Raw genomic sequence first — 17,415 nt, 5'->3', positions numbered from 1 at the left:
AATTCCATGTTTAATTCCCATGGATCAAAGGATGGGATCACCCACCTTGTTCCTGCTTCCATTGACCAATCCCAACCCCTAAAATCAGGGAATTTGGGAATTCCCCCCAGGGAATTAAAACCAGGTTGGAAACAACCCCATTCCCAACATTCCCAACATTCCCAGTGGAATTCTGGGAATGAGGGGCAATGGATCAAGGGATGGGATCACCCACCTTGTTCCTACTTCCATTGACCAATCCCAACCCCTAAAATTTGGGAATTCTCACTGGGATCAAAGCCAAGTCAGGAACAACCCCATTCCCAGCATTCCCAACATTCCCAGTGGGAATTCCATGTTTAATTCCCATGGATCAAAGGATGGCATCACCCACCTTGTTCCTACTTCCATTGACCAATCCCAACCCCTAAAATTTGGGAATTCTCACTGGGATCAAAGCCAAGTCAGGAACAACCCCATTCCCAGCATTCCCAACATTCCAAGTGGGAATTCCAGGAATGGATCAAGGTCGATCCTGGTGCCATCGACCACCTTGTTCCTGTTTCCATTGACCAATCCCACCCCCTAAAAATCAGGGAATTTGGGAATTCCCCCCAGGGAATTCAAACCAGACTGGGAACAACCCCATTCCCATCTCTATTCCCAACATTCCCAACATTCCCAGTGGGAATTCCGGCTCCTACCTGGCGGGGTTGCTCGCTGAGGCGCTGGGGGTCGGAGCGGACCTTGTTGTTGGGATGGTTGGTGATTTTGGTGACTGGTTGTTTGAAGATGGAAGCCGTTTGGCGGATGGGAAGAGTCGTGTTCAGGTCGGGTTTGCCCTGGGAAAAATCGGGAAGGAGGAAAAAATTCCATGAAAATTCCAAAAAAATCTTCACAATTCCTGAATTCCTGGCCTTAAAATCCCAACTCAATCCCTGAATTCCTGGCCTTAAAATCCCTGAATTCCTGCCCTTAAAATCCCAATTTACACCAGAATTAAAAATCCTTAAAATCCCAACCCAATCCCTGAATTCCTGGCCTTAAAATCCCAACCCAATCCCAGAATTCCTGCCCTTAAAATCCCAACCCAATCCCTGAATTCCTGGCCCTTAAAATCCCAACCCAATCCCTGAATTCCTACCCTTAAAATCCCAATTCCTGCCCCTTAAAATCCCAACCTACCCCAGAATTCCTGAACTTCTGGGAGTGGAAATTATTCCCAGAATTCCTTGAGGAAAAATCCAACCTGCTTGGGATCAATCCCAGATTCTGAATCCCAATTCAATCCCTGAATTCCTGGCCTTAAAATCCCAATTCCTGCCCCTTAAAATCCCAACCCAATCCCTGAATTCCTGCCCTTAAAATCCCAACCCAATCCCTGAATTCCTGGCCTGAAAATCAACCAATCCTGAATTCCTGCCCTTAAAATCCCAACCCAATCCCTGAATTCCTGCCCTTAAAATCCCAATTCCTGTCCTTAAAATCCCAACCCAATCCCTGAATTCCTGCCCTTAAAATCCCTGAATTCCTGGCCTTAAAATCCCAATTCCTGCCCTTAAAATCCCAACCCAATCCCTGAATTCCTGCCCTTAAAATCCCAATTTACACCTGAATTCCTGCCCTTAAAATCCCAACCCAATCCCTGAATTCCTGCCCTTAAAATCCCAATTCCTGCCCCTTAAAATCCCAATTTACACCACAATTCCTGAACTTCTGGGAGTGGAAATTATTCCCAGAATTCCTTGAGGAAAAATCCAATCTACTCCAGATCAGTCCCAGATTCTGAATCCCAATCCAAGCCCTGAATTCCTGGCCTTAAAATCCCTGAATTCCTGCCCTTAAAATCCCAACCCAATCCCTGAATTCCTGCCCTTAAAATCCCAACCCAATCCCTGAATTCCTCTCCTTAAAATCCCAATCCCTACCCCTTAAAATCCCAACCCAATCCCTGAATTCCTGTCCTGAAAATCCCAACCCAATCCCTGAATTCCTGCCCTTAAAATCCCAATTCCTGCCCCTTAAAATCCCAACCCAATCCCTGAATTCCTGCCCTTAAAATCCCAATTCCTGCCCTTAAAATCCCAACCCAATCCCTGAATTCCTGTCCTTAAAATCCCTGAATTCCTGCCCCTTAAAATCCCAACCCAATCCCTGAATTCCTGCCCTTAAAATCCCAACCCAATCCCTGAATTCCTGCCCTTAAAATCCCAATTCCTGCCCCTTAAAATCCCAATTTACCCACAATTCCTGAACTTCTGGGAGTGGAAATTATTCCCAGAATTCCTTGAGGAAAAATCCAACCTGCTTGGGATTAATTCCAGATTCTGAATCCCAATCCAATCCCTGAATTCCTGCCCTTAAAATCCCAACCCAATCCCTGAATTCCTGCCCTTAAAATCCCAATTTACCCCTGAATTCCTGTCCTTAAAATCCCAATCCAATCCCTGAATTCCTGCCCTTAAAATCCCAATTTACACCTGAATTCCTGCCCTTAAAATCCCAATCCAATCCCTGAATTCCTGCCCTTATAATCCCAACCCAATCCCTGAATTCCTGCCCTTAAAATCCCAATTTACACCTGAATTCCTGAACTTCTGGGAGTGGAAATTATTCCCAGAATTCCTTGAGGAAAAATCCAACCTGTTTTGAGATCAATCCCAGGAAGATTCCCAATCCAATCCCTGAATTCCAGCCTTGAATCCCAATCCAATCCCTGAATTCTTGTCCTTAAAATCCCAACCCAATCCCTGAATTCCTGCCCTTAAAATCCCAACCCAATCCCTGAATTCCTGCCCTTAAAATCCCAATTCCTGTCCTTAAAATCCCAACCCAATCCCTGAATTCCTCTCCTTAAAATCCCTGAATTCCTGCCCTTAAAATCCCAATCCAATCCCTGAATTCCTACCCTTAAAATCCCAATTCCTGTCCTTAAAATCCCAACCCAATCCCTGAATTCCTGCCCTTAAAATCCCAACCCAATCCCTGAATTCCAGCCCTGAATCCCAACCCAATCCCTGAATTCCTGCCCTTAAAATCCCAACCCAATCCCTGAATTCCTGCCCTTAAAATCCCAATTCCTGCCCTTAAAATCCCAACCCAATCCCTGAATTCCTGTCCTTAAAATCCCTGAATTCCTGGCCTTAAAATCCCAACCCAATCCCTGAATTCCTGCCCTTAAAATCCCAATCCAATCCCTGAATTCCTGCCCTTAAAATCCCAATCCAATCCCTCAATTCCTGCCCTCAATCCCCTCCTATTCCTGAACTTCTGGCTGGGATTATTCCCAGAATTCCTTGAGGAAAAACCCAACCTGTTTTGAGATCAATCCCAAGAAGATTCCCAATCCAATCCCTGAATTCCAGCCCTGAATCCCAACCCAATCCCTGAATTCCTCCCTTAAATTCCCAACCCACCCAATCCCTGCCCCTCCGAGAGCGAAAACGACGCCGAAACCCCCCCAATTTTTTTGGGAAAAGGACAAGGAAGCGAAATCTCTTCCCAAACCTTGTTGGGATTGAGGGAATCTCCCCGCAGGCGCTGCTTGTTCTTCTGCAATTTACCAGGCATCATCTTCCCCGTGCGGAAGTCGAAGCTGCTGAGGTCGACGGTGTTGCCGAGGTACCGAGCCAGTTGGGGCTTGCTCCGGAATTTTTTCCCGCTGGGGCTGTGGAAAAAATGGGATTTTAGGAGGAAAAGGAGTAGGGAAGGAGATGGAGGGGGAAAGGTTGGGGTGGGAGGGAAAATTTGGGGTGGGAGGAAAGTTGGGGTGGGATTGGAGGGGAAAATTGGGGTGGGAGGGGAAAAAGTGGGATTGGAGGTCCAGGATTGGGGTGGGAGGTGAAGGATTGGGATTGGAGGGGAAAATTGGGATTGGAGGGGAAAAAGTGGGATTGGAGGTGAAGGATTGGGATTGGAGGTGAAGGATTGGGATTGGAGGGGAAAAAGTGGGATTGGAGGGGAAAAAGTGGGATTGGAGGTGAAGGATTGGGATTGGAGGTGAAGGATTGGGATTGGAGGGGAAAAAGTGGGATTGGAGATGAAAAACTGGGATTGGAGCTCCAGGATTGGGATTGGAGGTCAAAAACTGGGATTGGAGCTCCAGGATTGGGATTGGAGGTCAAAAACTGGGATTGGAGGTCAAAAACTGGGATTGGAGCTCAAAAACTGGGATTGGAGGTCCAGGATTGGGATCAGAGATCCAGGATGGGACTGGAGCTCCAGGATTGGGATTGGAGGTGAAAAATTGGGGTGGCAGGTCCAGGATTGGGATTGGAGGTCAAGGATTGGGACTGGAGCTCCAGGATTGGGCTGGGAGATGAAGAATTGGGATTGGAGGGGAAAAACTGGGATTGGAGGGGAAGGATTGGGATTGGAGCTCCAGGATTGGGATCAGAGATCCAGGACTGGGATCAGAGATCCAGGATTGGGATTGGAGCCCAAAAACTGGGATTGGAGGGGGAAAACTGGGATTGGAGGTGAAAAAGTGGGATTGGAGGTCCAGAATTGGGATTGGAGGGGAAAATTGGGATTGGAGGGGAACAATAGGGATTGGAGGTGAAGGATTGGGATTGGAGCTCCAAAAGTGGGATTGGAGGTGAAAAAGTGGGATTGGAGGTGAAGGATTGGGATCAGAGCTCCAGGATGGGATTGGAGCTCCAAAAGTGGGATTGGAGCTCCAGGATTGGGGTGGGAGGTGAAGGATTGGGATTGGAGGTGAAAAACTGGGATTGGAGGTCAAGGATTGGGATTGGAGCTCTAGGATTGGGATTGGAGGTGAAGGATTGGGATTGGAGCTCAAAAACTGGGACTGGAGGTCAAGGATTGGGATTGGAGGTGAAAAACTGGGATTGGAGCTCCAGGATTGGGATCAGAGATCCAGGATGGGATTGGAGGTCAAGGATTGGGATTGGAGGTGAAGGGTTGGGATTGGAGGTCCAGGATTGGGATTGGAGGTGAAGGATTGGGATTGGAGCTCCAGGATTGGGATTGGAGGTGAAGGATTGGGATTGGAGCTCCAGGATTGGGATTGGAGGTGAAGGATTGGGATTGGAGCTCCAGGATTGGGATCAGAGATCCAGGATTGGGATCAGAGCTCCAGGATTGGGATCAGAGATCCAGGATGGGATCGGAGGTGAAAAACTGGGATGGGAGGTCAAGGGTTGGGATCAGAGCTCCAGGATTGGGATTGGAGCTCCAGGATTGGGATCAGAGCTCCAGGATTGGGATCAGAGCTCCAGGATGGGATTGGAGCTCCAGGATTGGGATCAGAGCTCCAGGATTGGGATTGGAGGGGAAAAACTGGGATTGGAGGTCAAGGATTGGGATTGGAGGTCAAGGATTGGGATTGGAGGTCACCTTGGAGCTCTTCAGGTACTGGGATTGGGATTGGAGGTGAAAAACTGGGATTGGAGCTCCAGGATTGGGATTGGAGCTCCAGGATTGGGATCAGAGCTCCAGGATTGGGATCAGAGCTCCAGGACTGGGATTGGAGCTCCAAAACTGGGATTGGAGGTGAAAAACTGGGATTGGAGCTCCAGGATTGGGATCAGAGATCCAGGATGGGATTGGAGGTCAAGGATTGGGATTGGAGGTGAAGGATTGGGATTGGAGGTCAAGGATTGGGATTGGAGGTGAAGGATTGGGATTGGAGGTGAAAAATTGGGGTGGGAGGTCCAGGATTGGGACTGAAGCTCCAGGATTGGGATTGGAGGTCAAAAACTGGGATTGGAGGTGAAAAACTGGGATGGGAGGTCAAGGGTTGGGATTGGAGGTCAAAGATTGGGATTGGAGGTGAAGGATTGGGATCAGAGATCCAGGATTGGGATTGGAGGTGAAAAAACTGGGATTGGAGCTCAAAAACTGGGATTGGAGGTCAAAGATTGAGATTGGAGATCAAAGATTGGGATTGGAGGGAAAGGATTGGGATTGGAGCTCAAAAACTGGGATTGGAGCTCAAAAACTGGGATTGGAGGTCCAGGATTGGGATCAGAGATCCAGGATTGGGGTGGGAGATGAAGGATTGGGATTGGAGGGGAAAATTGGGATTGGAGGGGAAAAAGTGGGATTGGAGGTCAAGGATTGGGATCAGAGCTCCAGGATTGGGATTGGAGGGAAAGGATTGGGATTGGAGGTCCAGGATTGGGGTGGGAGATGAAGGATTGGGATTGGAGGGGAAAATTGGGATTGGAGGTCAAGGATTGGGATTGGAGGTCACCTTGGAGCTCTTCAGGTACTGGGATTGGGATTGGAGGTGAAAAACTGGGATTGGAGCTCCAGGATTGGGGTGGGAGATGAAGGATTGGGATTGGAGGTGAAAAATTGGAGTGGGAGGTCCAGGATTGGGATTGGAGGTCCAGGATTGGGATCAGAGCTCCAAAAGTGGGATTGGAGCTCCAGGATTGGGATCAGAGATCCAGGATTGGGATTGGAGCTCCAAAACTGGGATTGGAGGTGAAAAACTGGGATTGGAGGTCAAGGATTGGGATTGGAGCTCCAGGATTGGGATTGGAGGTCAAGGATTGGGATCAGAGCTCCAGGATTGGGATTGGAGCTCCAGGATTGGGATCAGAGCTCCAGGACTGGGATCAGAGCTCCAGGATTGGGATCAGAGCTCCAGGATTGGGATTGGAGCTCCAGAATTGGGATCAGAGATCCAGGATTGGGATCAGAGATCCAGGATGGGATTGGAGCTCCAAAAGTGGGATCAGAGCTCCAGGATTGGGATCAGAGATCCAGGATGGGATTGGAGCTCCAAAACTGGGATTGGAGGGGGAAAAGTGGGATTGGAGGTCAAGGATTGGGATCAGAGCTCCAGGATTGGGATTGGAGGTGAAAAACTGGGATTGGAGGTGAAAAACTGGGATTGGAGGGGAAGGATTGGGATTGGAGGTCAAGGATTGGGATCAGAGATCCAGGATTGGGATCAGAGCTCCAGGATTGGGATTGGAGGTCAAGGATTGGGATCAGAGCTCCAGGATTGGGATTGGAGCTCCAGGATTGGGATTGGAGCTCCGGAATTGGGATTGGAGCTCCAGGATTGGGATTGGAGGTCAAGGATTGGGATTGGAGCTCCAGGATTGGGATTGGAGGTCAAGGATTGGGATCAGAGCTCCAGGATTGGGATTGGAGCTCCAGGATTGGGATTGGAGGTCAAGGATTGGGATTGGAGCTCCAGGATTGGGATTGGAGGTCAAGGATTGGGATCAGAGCTCCAGGATTGGGATCAGAGCTCCAGGATTGGGATTGGAGATCAAGGATTGGGATTGGAGCTCCAGGATGGGATCGGAGCTCCAGGATGGGATCGGAGCTCCAGGATTGGGATCAGAGCTCCAGGATTGGGATTGGAGCTCCAGGATTGGGATCAGAGCTCCAGGATTGGGATTGGAGCTCCAGGATTGGGATCAGAGCTCAAGGATTGGGATCAGAGCTCCAGGATTGGGATCAGAGCTCCAGGACTGGGATCAGAGCTCCAGGATTGGGATTGGAGCTCCAGGATTGGGATTGGAGCTCAAAAACTGGGATTGGAGGTCAAGGATTGGGATTGGAGGTGAAGGATTGGGATTGGAGGTCAAAGATTGGGATCAGAGCTCCAGGATTGGGATCGGAGCTCCAGGATTGGGATTGGAGCTCCAGGATTGGGATTGGAGCTCAAAAACTGGGATTGGAGCTCCAGGATTGGGATCAGAGCTCCAGGATTGGGATCAGAGCTCCAGGATTAACTTTTGGGATCCCCCAGGATCTCTTCCCTCCCCAACCCATCCCAACCCACCCTGAGGAATTTTTCCAACCCTTCAAATCCTACCAAGAATTCCCAACCACCCCCCTTGCAGCTTTTCCACACCTAAGAGAAGGTTGGGAATTCCCAGAATTCCGGTGGCGAAGCGGAGCAGCCAAGCGGAGCAGCAAAGCGAGCCGGGAATTCCGATCCCAGCGGGAATTCCCGTCAGGATCCGACCCTTTGGAATCCTCGGGAATGAGAGCCTTAAAAAAGGGGTTGGAATTCCCAAAAGGTTTGGGATTTTGTGGGGTTTTTTTTGGAATTCCCTTTGGAATTCCTGGTATCAAATCCGAGTTCTGAGAGGGAAAAAAATCTCCTAAAAATTCCCAGGGAATATTTGGGATTTCTTCCTAAATAAACTCGGAAAAGCCGAGGGTTTCTCCCAAAGGGAATTCCCCAAAAAATCCAGCTTCTCATCCAGGATTTTCCTGGTTGCAATTCCCATTTTTCCCCTGATTTTTGGATGGGTTTGGGCAGCCGTTTTCCCCCCTCCCCACTTCAGACTCAATTCCAGAGGATAAATCCAAGATTTCCAGGATATTTGGGGGATATTCCCGCTCTTCCAAAACCCCTTAAAAGCAGGGTTAACATAAATCCTGATTTTCCAAGAGAAATCCTGGAATTCTCCCGAGCTTTATCCGAGGTTTTTTTTGGGATTGCTTGATTTTTTTTCCCACTTTTTTAGCCAAACCACAAATCCCTGGAGAAGGGAAGGATTTAAGGATCAAGAAAATTCCAAAGGTTGCAAAGCAAAAAGACAGAATCCCCTCCCCCCACCAACATTCCCAATTTCCCCAAGGAGCGAGAAAGGAGCAGGGAAAAAAAAGCGGGAATTGCGGCTGTTCCGGGCGGCTCCGGCAAGAGGGAAGGTTGCAGGTGGTTGGTTGGTTGCTGATTGATTGCTGATGGCTGCTTGGTGGCTGGTTGGTGGCTGGTTGATGGTGGTTGGCAGGTGGATCCACGGGATCTATAAATATAGAGGAGCTGCGGGTGAGCCAAGCGGGGTAAATTGGGAATTGGGGGGGGTAAATTGAGGATTGGGGGGGGTAAATTGGGAATGGGAAAATTGGGAAGGGGAAAATTGGGATTGGGGGGGTAAATTGGGAGAGTGGATTGAGGGAAATTGGGGGAGTTTTCCAAGCAGGAAGCAGAGCTGGGGTAGGGAAAGGTGGGGATGTGGGATTAGATCAGACTGGGATTGGACTGGGATGATCCCAGATGGGGAACTGGGAGGATCCCAAACTGGGATTGGACTGGGATGATCCCAGAGAGGGAACTGGGATGATCCCAGACTGGGATTGGACTGGGATCATCCCAGATAAGGAACTGGGATGATCCCAGACTGAGTAGAGGACTGGGATGATCCCAGACTGGGAAATGGGAGGATCCCAGACTGGAATTAGACTGGGAAGGGGACTGGGATGATCCCAGAAAAGGAACTGGGATGATCCCAGACTGGGCAGAGGACTGGGATGATCCCAGAAAAGCAACTGGGATGATCCCAGACAGGGAACTGGGATGATCCCAGACTGGGATTACACTGGGATCAGCCCAGAGAGGGAACTGGGATCATCCCAGACTGGGATTAGACCAGGAAGGGGACTGGGATGATCCCAGACTGGGAACTGGGATGATCCCAGACAAGGAACTGGGATGATCCCAGAAAAGGAACTGGGATGATCCCAGACTGGAATTAGATCAGGAAGGGGACTGGGATGATCCCAGATAAGGAACTGGGATGATCCCAGAAAAGGAACTGGGATGATCCCAGATTGGGCAGAGGACTGGGATGATCCCAGACAGGGAACTGGGATGATCCCAGAAAAGGAACTGGGATGATCCCAGACAAGGAACTGGGATGATCCCAGACTGGGCAGAGGACTGGGATGATCCCAGACAAGGAACTGGGATGATCCCAGACTGGGCAAAGGACTGGGATGATCCCAGACTGGGCAAAGGACTGGGATGATCCCAGACAAGGAACTGGGATGATCCCAGACAGGGAACTGGGATGATCCCAGACTGGAATTAGACTGGGAAGGGGACTGGGATGATCCCAGACAAGGAACTGGGATGATCCCAGACAAGGAACTGGGATGATCCCAGACAAGGAACTGGGATGATCCCAGACAAGGAACTGGGATGATCTCAGACTGGGCAGAGGACTGGGATGATCCCAGACAAGGAACTGGGATCATCCCAGACAAGGAACTGGGATCATCCCAGCCAGAAAACCGGGATCATCCCAGCCAGAAAACCGGGATCATCCCGTACCAGAAAACCGGGATCATCCCAGCCAGAAAACCGGGATCATCCCAGCCAGAAAACCGGGATCATCCCAGCCAGAGAACCGGAATCCCCCCCTTGCCAAGGAACCGGAAAGAAGCCATGGAATGAGAAGACCGGGATCCCCCAGCCCCTGGCAGCCCCTAAAGCAGGAAAACTCCAAGCTCCCCATCATTCCAAACATCGGGAATGTCCTTCCAAACACCGGGAATTTCCCATTCCAAGCCTCCCATTCCCATTCCAAGCCCCCCCCGCGCGCGGGGCGATGGCGGAAGCGGCCGCGTTCTGACAGCTGGCTCCTTCCTCCTCTTCCTAGTTCCTCGCTGCCGGTTTATCCCGTCAGAATTCCCATTCCCGATCCCATTCCCAATCCCATTCCCATCGTACCTGAAATAATACACATCGCTCTTGCCGGCGCTCAACCCGGATTTACGGATCACCTCTTCTTTCTTCCAACCCGGCGGTAAAGCCGGGCAGTCCATCCTGCCCGGTTTCTCCATGGGTTTGGCGTTGTTATCTCGGGGTTATCCCGGTGGGTTTGGTGGTTTTTTTTCCCGGGAATTCCCGGGATTGTCCCCGGGGCCGGGAGCCCGCGGCGATGGCGGTTGCACCACAGAGAGCGAGACCTCCGGGAGGGCCGGAGCGGTGCCCAAAGGAACCATAGAGAGGGGAGGGGAAGGGACGGAGAGGCCCCAGCTTGGAGGACTAAAATGGCGGCCGCCGGAGGACCCCGCGGCGGGATCGTTGAGTGGGATTTAAAAGTGGGATTTAAAAGTGGGATTTAAAAGTGGAGCTGCTTAATGCAAAGCGGAACCCACGCGCGGGCCCTGAGTGGGATCGCAGGGTGGGGTCTGTTTATGGGACCCCTTTGTGGGACCCACGGGACGGGGAGGGCCCGGAGGGGAGGAGCCAAAATGGCGGCCGGGGGAGGAGCCCAGAGCGGGATCTTTGAGTGGGATTTAAAAGTGGGATTTAAGAGTGGGATTTAAAAGTGGAGTTTCTTAATGGGACCCTAGAACGGCGCCCACGCGCGGGCTTTGAGTGGGATCGCAGAGTGGAGCCCCTTTGTAGGACCCACGGCACGGGGAGGGCCCTGAGGGGAGGAGCCAAAATGGCGGCCGGGGGAGGAGCCCAGAGTGGGATCGTTGAGTGGGATTTAAAAGTGGGATTTAAAAGTGGAATCTCGGAGTGGAGCTGCTTAATGCAAAGCGGAACCCACGCGCGGGCCCTGAGTGGGATCGTAGGGTGGGGTCTGTTTATGGGACCCCTAAACGGGACCCACGGGACGGGGAGGGCCCTGAGGGGAGGAGCCAAAATGGCGGCCGGGGGAGGAGCCCAGAGCGGGATCGTTGAGTGGGATTTAAAAGTGGGATTTAAAAGTGGAGTTTCTTAATGGGACCCTAAAACGGCGCCCACGCGTGGGCTTTGAGTGGGATCGCAGGGTGGGGCCCCGTTAGGGGACACCAAAATGGGACCCACGGGACGGGGAGGGCCCTGAGGGGAGGAGCCAAAATGGCGGCCGGGGGAGGAGCCCAGAGCGGGATCGTTGAGTGGGATTTAAAAGTGGGATTTAAAAGTGGAGTTTCTTAATGGGACCCTAAAACGGCGCCCACGCGCGGGCTCTCCCTGAGTGGGATCGCAGGGTGGGGTCTGTTTATGGGACCCTTAAACGGGACCCACGGGACGGGGAGGGCCCTGAGGGGAGGAGCTAAAATGGCGGCCGGGGGAGGAGCCCAGAGCGGGATCTTTGAGTGGGATTTAAAAGTGGGATTTAAGAGGGGAATTTCTTAATGGGACCCTAAAACGGCGCCCACGCGCGGGCTCTGAGTGGGATCGCAGAGTGGAGCCCCTTTGTGGGATTCCAAAACGGGACCCACGGGACGGGGAGGGCCCGGAGAGGAGGAGCCAAAATGGCGGCCGGGGGAGGAGCCCAGAGCGGGATCTTTGAGTGGGATTTAAAAGTGGGATTTAAAAGTGGAGTTTCTTAATGGGACCCTAAAACGGCGCCCACGCGCGGGCTTTGAGTGGGATCGCAGGGTGGGGTCTGTTTATGGGACCCTCTAAACGGGACCCACGGGACGGGGAGGGCCCTGAGGGGAGGAGCTAAAATGGCGGCCGGGGGAGGAGCCCAGAGCGGGATCGTTGAGTGGGATTTAAAAGTGGGATTTAAAAGTGGAATCTCGGAGTGGAGTTGCTTAATGCAAAGCGGAACCCACGCGCGGGCCCTCCCTGAGTGGGATCGCAGGGTGGGGTCTGTTTATGGGACCCCCTAAACGGGACCCACGGGACGGGGAGGGCCCTGAGGGGAGGAGCCAAAATGGCGGCCGGGGGAGGAGCCCAGAGCGGGATCGTTGAGTGGGATTTAAAAGTGGGATTTAAAAGTGGAGTTTCTTAATGAGACCCTAAAACGGCGCCCACGCGCGGGCTTTGAGTGGGATCGCAGGGTGGGGTCTGTTTATGGGACCCCTAAACGGGACCCACGGGACGGGGAGGGCCGTGAGGGGAGGAGCCAAAATGGCGGCCGGGGGAGGAGCCCAGAGCGGGATCTTTGAGTGGGATTTAAAAGTGGGATTTAAGAGTGGAGTTTCTTAATGGGACCCTAAAACGGCGCCCACGCGCGGGCTTTGAGTGGGATCGCAGGGTGGGGTCTGTTTATGGGACCCCCTAAACGGGACCCACGGGACGGGGAGGGCCCGGAGGGGAGGAGCCAAAATGGCGGCCGGGGGAGGAGCCCACAGCGGGACTCTGAGGGGATTCCGGCGTGGAAGTCCTTAATGACACCCCAAAATAGGACACGCGGGGGGACACCCCAAAATAGGACACGCGAGGGGACACCCTAAAATCGGACCCACGAGCGGACCCCTAAATGAGACCCTGAGTGGGATCCCAGAGTGAAAGTCCTTAATGGGACCCCAAAACAGAACCCACGAGGGGACCCCAAAACGGGACCCACGGGGAGACCCCACAGAGGGATCCCAGAGTGGAGCCCCTTAATGGGACCCCAAAATTGAACCCACGGGGGACCCCACACCCCACAGAGGGATCCACAGCGAGACCCTACAATGGGACCCACGGGGGGGACCCCACAACGGCTCCTTCGCGTGGGATTCCCCACAGGAGCGCCGACTTCGACCCCACACCAGCTCCCTAAAGGTTCTTAAAACCACAAACCGATCCTCTCATTTTCTCCCCGCGGCGCGTCCAAAAATCCCCAAAGCTGTCCCAAATCCCAAAACTCGTCCTAAATCCCAAAACTCGTCCCAAATCCCAAAATTTATCCCAAATCCCAAAATTTATCCCAAATCCCATCGCCGCTGTTTAAAAACGACTTTATCCCTGACCTTTTAACCCCCCTTAACCCCGCCTCTCCCTCAGCCGCCGGCTCTAGGACCCCGCGGCGCGATCGCAACGCGCAGGGGCGGCTGGGACCACCCCCCCCCCCCCCTTCTTAAAGACCGCCTTAAAAAAAAAAAAAAAAAAATTCCCATTTCCGCCGTATTCCCAACCTGATTCCCGGGAAAGGTTGGGAATTCATGGAGGAGCGGGATGATGAGGAGTGGGATGAGGAGGAGGAGGAAGAGGAGCTGGAAGAGCTGCGAGCGCCTCAGGGTGAGGGGGCTCAAAATGGCGGCCGGCTCTGAGGGGAATCGGCGCGCGACCCCTGAGGGGAGGGAGAGATTTTCCCTTTTCCCTTTTCCACTCGTGAAAAAAACCCCGAAATTCCACAAAAACATCGGGATTTGATGACGCTTAACTTAAAAACCCCGAGGGTTGATCGCTGGTTTTGTGCTGTCGCAGGGGGCAGGGTGATCGTGCACCTGGACCTGGATTGTTTCTACGCGCAGGTGGAAATGTTGCGGAATCCCGATTTAAAAACCAAGCCTTTAGGTAAGATTAATTTTCCCTTGTTAAAATTAATTTCCCCATCCCGTTAATTGAGGGATTAAATTAATTAGGAAACGTGGAGAGGCGGTTCCTAAAATCCTCCGGGAGCATCACTTTGGAATGGGAGGTCGTGAGGGAGACGAGCCCGGGAAACGCCCAAAAAATGAGATTTAAACCTTATTTTCCTGGTTTTTTTTGGTTTTCCAAGGAGTGCAGCAAAAATCCCTGGTGGTCACCTGTAATTACGAAGCCAGGAAATTTGGGATTAGGAAGCTGATGGGAATCCGGGAGGCCAAGGAAAAATGCCCTCAGCTCGTCCTGGTGAAGGGAGAGGATTTAACTCCTTACAGGGAAATGTCCAATAAAGTCACAGGTAAAAAAAATTCCTTTCTTTTTTTTTTAATGGGTAATTTCCATGGTTTTTTTTGGTGGAATTAAAAGCAGAATTCCTGAGGGGAAAAACGCCTTGAATTCCTGAGGGAAATTGGGGAAGGGAGAGATTTTTGGGATAAAATTCCTCTTTTCCCAGCTTGTTTTTTCTCAGGGGATCAAGAGATTTTGGGGATAAAATTCCTTTTTCCTCAGGGAATCGAGAGATTTTGGGGATAAAATTCCTCTTTTCCCAGCTTGTTTTTCCTCAGGGGATCGAGAGATTTTTTGGGATAAAATTCCTCTTTTCCCAGCTTGTTTTTCCTCAGGGGATCAAGAGATTTTTGGGATAAAATTCCTCTTTTCCCAGCTTGTTTTTCCTCAGGGGATCGAGAGATTTTTGGGATAAAATTCCTTTTTTCTCAGGGGATCGAGAGATTTTTGGGATCAAGAAAATTCCTCTTTTCCCAGCTTGTTTTTCCTCAGGGGATCGAGAGATTTTTTGGGATAAAATTCCTCATTTTCCAGGTTGTTTTTCCTCAGGGGATTGAGAGATTTTGGGGATAAAATTCCTCTTTTCCCAGCTTGTTTTTCCTCAGGGGATCGAGAGATTTTGGGGATAAAATTCCTTTTTTCTCAGGGGATCGAGAGATTTTGGGATAAAACTCCTTTTTTCTCAGGGGATCGAGAGATTTTTGGGATAAAATTCCTTTTTTCCCAGCTTGTTTTTCCTCAGGGGATCGAGAGATTTTTGGGGATAAAATTCCTTTTTTCTCAGGGGATCAAGAGATTTTGGGGATAAAATTCCTTTTTTCTCAGGGGATCAAGAGATTTTGGCGATAAAATTCCTTTTTCCTCAGGGGATCGAGAGATTTTTGGGGATAAAATCCCTCTTTTCCCAGCTTGTTTTTTCTCAGGGGATCGAGAGATTTTAGGGATAAAATTCCTTTTTTCTCAGGGGATCGAGAGATTTTTTGGGATAAAATTCCTCTTTTCCCAGCTTGTTTTTCCTCAGGGGATCGAGAGATTTTGGGGATAAAATTCCTCTTTTCCCAGCTTGTTTTTCCTCAGGGGATCGAGAGATTTTGGGGATAAAATTCCTTTTTTCTCAGGGGATCGAGAGATTTTTGGGATAAAATTCCTTTTTTCTCAGGGGATCGAGAGATTTTTGGGATCAAATTCCTCTTTTCCCAACTTGTTTTTCCTCAGGGATCGAGAGATTTTGGGGATAAAATTCCTCTTTTTCCAGGTTGTTTTTCCTCAGGGGATCGAGAGATTTTGGGGATAAAATTCCTTTTTTCTCAGGGGATCGAGAGATTTTGGGGATCAAGAAAATTCCTCTTTTTCCAGCTTGTTTTTCCTCAGGGGATCGAGAGATTTTGGGATAAAATTCCTTTTTTCTCAGGGGATCGAGAGATTTTTGGGGATAAAATTCCTTTTTTTTCCAGGTTTTTTTCTCAATTAATCCAAGTGAAATTTTCTAAAACTGGGAGACCTCTCCAAATGGATAAATCCCATCTTTTTTTTTTTTAAATCCCTGTTTTTTCTTTAAATCCCTGCTTTTTTTCTTTAAATCCCTGGTTTTTTTTCTTTTAAATCCCTGTTTTATTTTTTTTCCTTTTAGAATTACTGGAAGAATTTTGTCCCCTGGTGGAAAGGCTGGGCTTGGATGAGAATTTCGTGGATATCACAGAGCTGGTTGGGAAAAGGCTCCAACAACTGGAATTCCATCATTCCCAAATCCAAGCGTGTGGCCACATCTACAACCAACAAAGTAAGACCAAAATTCCCATTTTTTTTCCCTTAAAATCAGGAAAAAATTTATTAAAATTAAAGGAATAATCTGATTTTTTTGCTTGATTTTGCCTTGGTTTTAATTTTTTTCCTTAAAAACAGAAAAAAAATTATTAAAATTAAAGGAATAATCTGATTTTTTTTGCTTGATTTTTCTTTAGTTTTTTTTTCCTTAAAATCAGGAAAAAATTTATTAAAATTAAGGAATTTTTTTGCTTGATTTTTCCTTGGTTTTAATTTTTTTTCCCTTAAAATCAGGAAAAAAATTGTTAAAATTAAAGGAATAATCTGATTTTTTTGCTTGATTTTTCCTTGGTTTTAATTTTTTTTCCTTAAAATCAGGAAAAAATTATTAAAATTAAGGAATTTTTTTGCTCGATTTTGCCTTGGTTTTAATTTTTTTTTCCTTAAAATCAGGAAAAAAATTGTTAAAATTAAAGGAATAATCTGATTTTTTTGCTTGATTTTTCCTTGGTTTTAATTTTTTTTTCCTTAAAATCAGGAAAAAAATCGTTAAAATTAAAGGAATAATCTGATGTTTTTGTTTGATTTTTCCTTGGTTTTTTTTTCCTTAAAATCAGGAAAAAAATCGTTAAAATTAAAGGAATAATCTGATTTTTTTGCTTGATTTTTCCTTGGTTTTTTTTTTCCTTAAAATCAGGAAAAAATTTATTAAAATTAAGGAATTTTTTTGCTTGATTTTGCCTTGGTTTTAATTTTTTTTCCTTAAAATCAGGAAAAAATTATTAAAATTAAGGAATTTTTTTGCTTGATTTTGCCTTGGTTTTTTTTTCCTTAAAATCAGGAAAAAAAATCGTTAAAATTAAAGGAATAATCTGATTTTATTGCTTGATTTTTCTTTGGTTTTTTTTTTCCTTAAAATCAGGGAAAAAATCATTAAAATTAAAGGAATAATCTGATTTTTTCGCTCGTTTTTTCCTTGTTTTTAATTTTTTTTTTGTTGTTTTTTTTTTTTAGGGATTAATTTACAAGATCCCCGCCACCTCCAACTCCTCCTGGGCTCCCAACTAGCTCAGGAATTCCGACATTCCCTAAAAACCCGCCTGGGCCTCACCTCTTGTGCCGGGGTGGCTCCCAATAAATTATTGGCCAAATTAATCTCCGGCATCTTCAAACCCGACCAACAAACTTTGCTTCTCCCAGAAAACCACCGGGATTTCTTATCCAGCTTGGATCCCATCCAGAAACTCCCAGGTGAGGGGTTTTAAAATTCCTGGAAAATTGTTTGTTGGGGGTTTTTTTGGGAATTTGATTGATTTTGTTGGGTTTTTTTTGGGGATTTGATTGATTTTGTTGGGTTT

General features: G+C 48.8%; 2 protein-coding genes and 1 long non-coding RNA gene across 3 annotated transcripts; 1 reads left to right on the top strand and 2 right to left on the bottom strand.

Annotated features, from left to right (window-relative positions):
• Nucleotides 1-531: 531 nt before the first annotated feature.
• On the bottom strand, nt 532-10,834 carry LOC126653156 (methyl-CpG-binding domain protein 2-like). The gene is made up of 3 exons (XM_050340680.1): nt 10,433-10,834; nt 3,487-3,646; nt 532-821 (listed from the first exon to the last, which is right to left on the bottom strand). The coding sequence occupies exons 1-3, from the start codon at nt 10,543-10,545 to the stop codon at nt 603-605; spliced, it is 492 nt and encodes a 163-aa protein (XP_050196637.1). The 5' UTR covers nt 10,546-10,834; the 3' UTR covers nt 532-602.
• Nucleotides 1,117-2,895, bottom strand: LOC126653157 (uncharacterized). The gene is made up of 3 exons (XR_007632139.1): nt 2,284-2,895; nt 1,591-1,741; nt 1,117-1,270 (listed from the first exon to the last, which is right to left on the bottom strand). It is a non-coding gene; the product is annotated as an uncharacterized LOC126653157 (long non-coding RNA).
• Nucleotides 10,835-13,520: 2,686 nt separating the features above from the next.
• Nucleotides 13,521-17,342, top strand: POLI (DNA polymerase iota). Its single transcript, XM_050340679.1, has 5 exons — nt 13,521-13,654; nt 13,844-13,933; nt 14,139-14,303; nt 15,924-16,073; nt 17,072-17,342. The coding sequence occupies exons 1-5, from the start codon at nt 13,579-13,581 to the stop codon at nt 17,320-17,322; spliced, it is 732 nt and encodes a 243-aa protein (XP_050196636.1). The 5' UTR covers nt 13,521-13,578; the 3' UTR covers nt 17,323-17,342.
• Nucleotides 17,343-17,415: the final 73 nt, after the last annotated feature.

Source organism: Myiozetetes cayanensis, unplaced genomic scaffold (assembly GCF_022539395.1).
Source record: "Myiozetetes cayanensis isolate MyiCay16 unplaced genomic scaffold, myiCay2020 scf921, whole genome shotgun sequence".
Classification (NCBI taxonomy): domain Eukaryota; kingdom Metazoa; phylum Chordata; class Aves; order Passeriformes; family Tyrannidae; genus Myiozetetes; species Myiozetetes cayanensis.
Note: the sequence above shows the minus strand (reverse complement) of the source record. Positions and strands in the feature narration are given on the sequence as shown.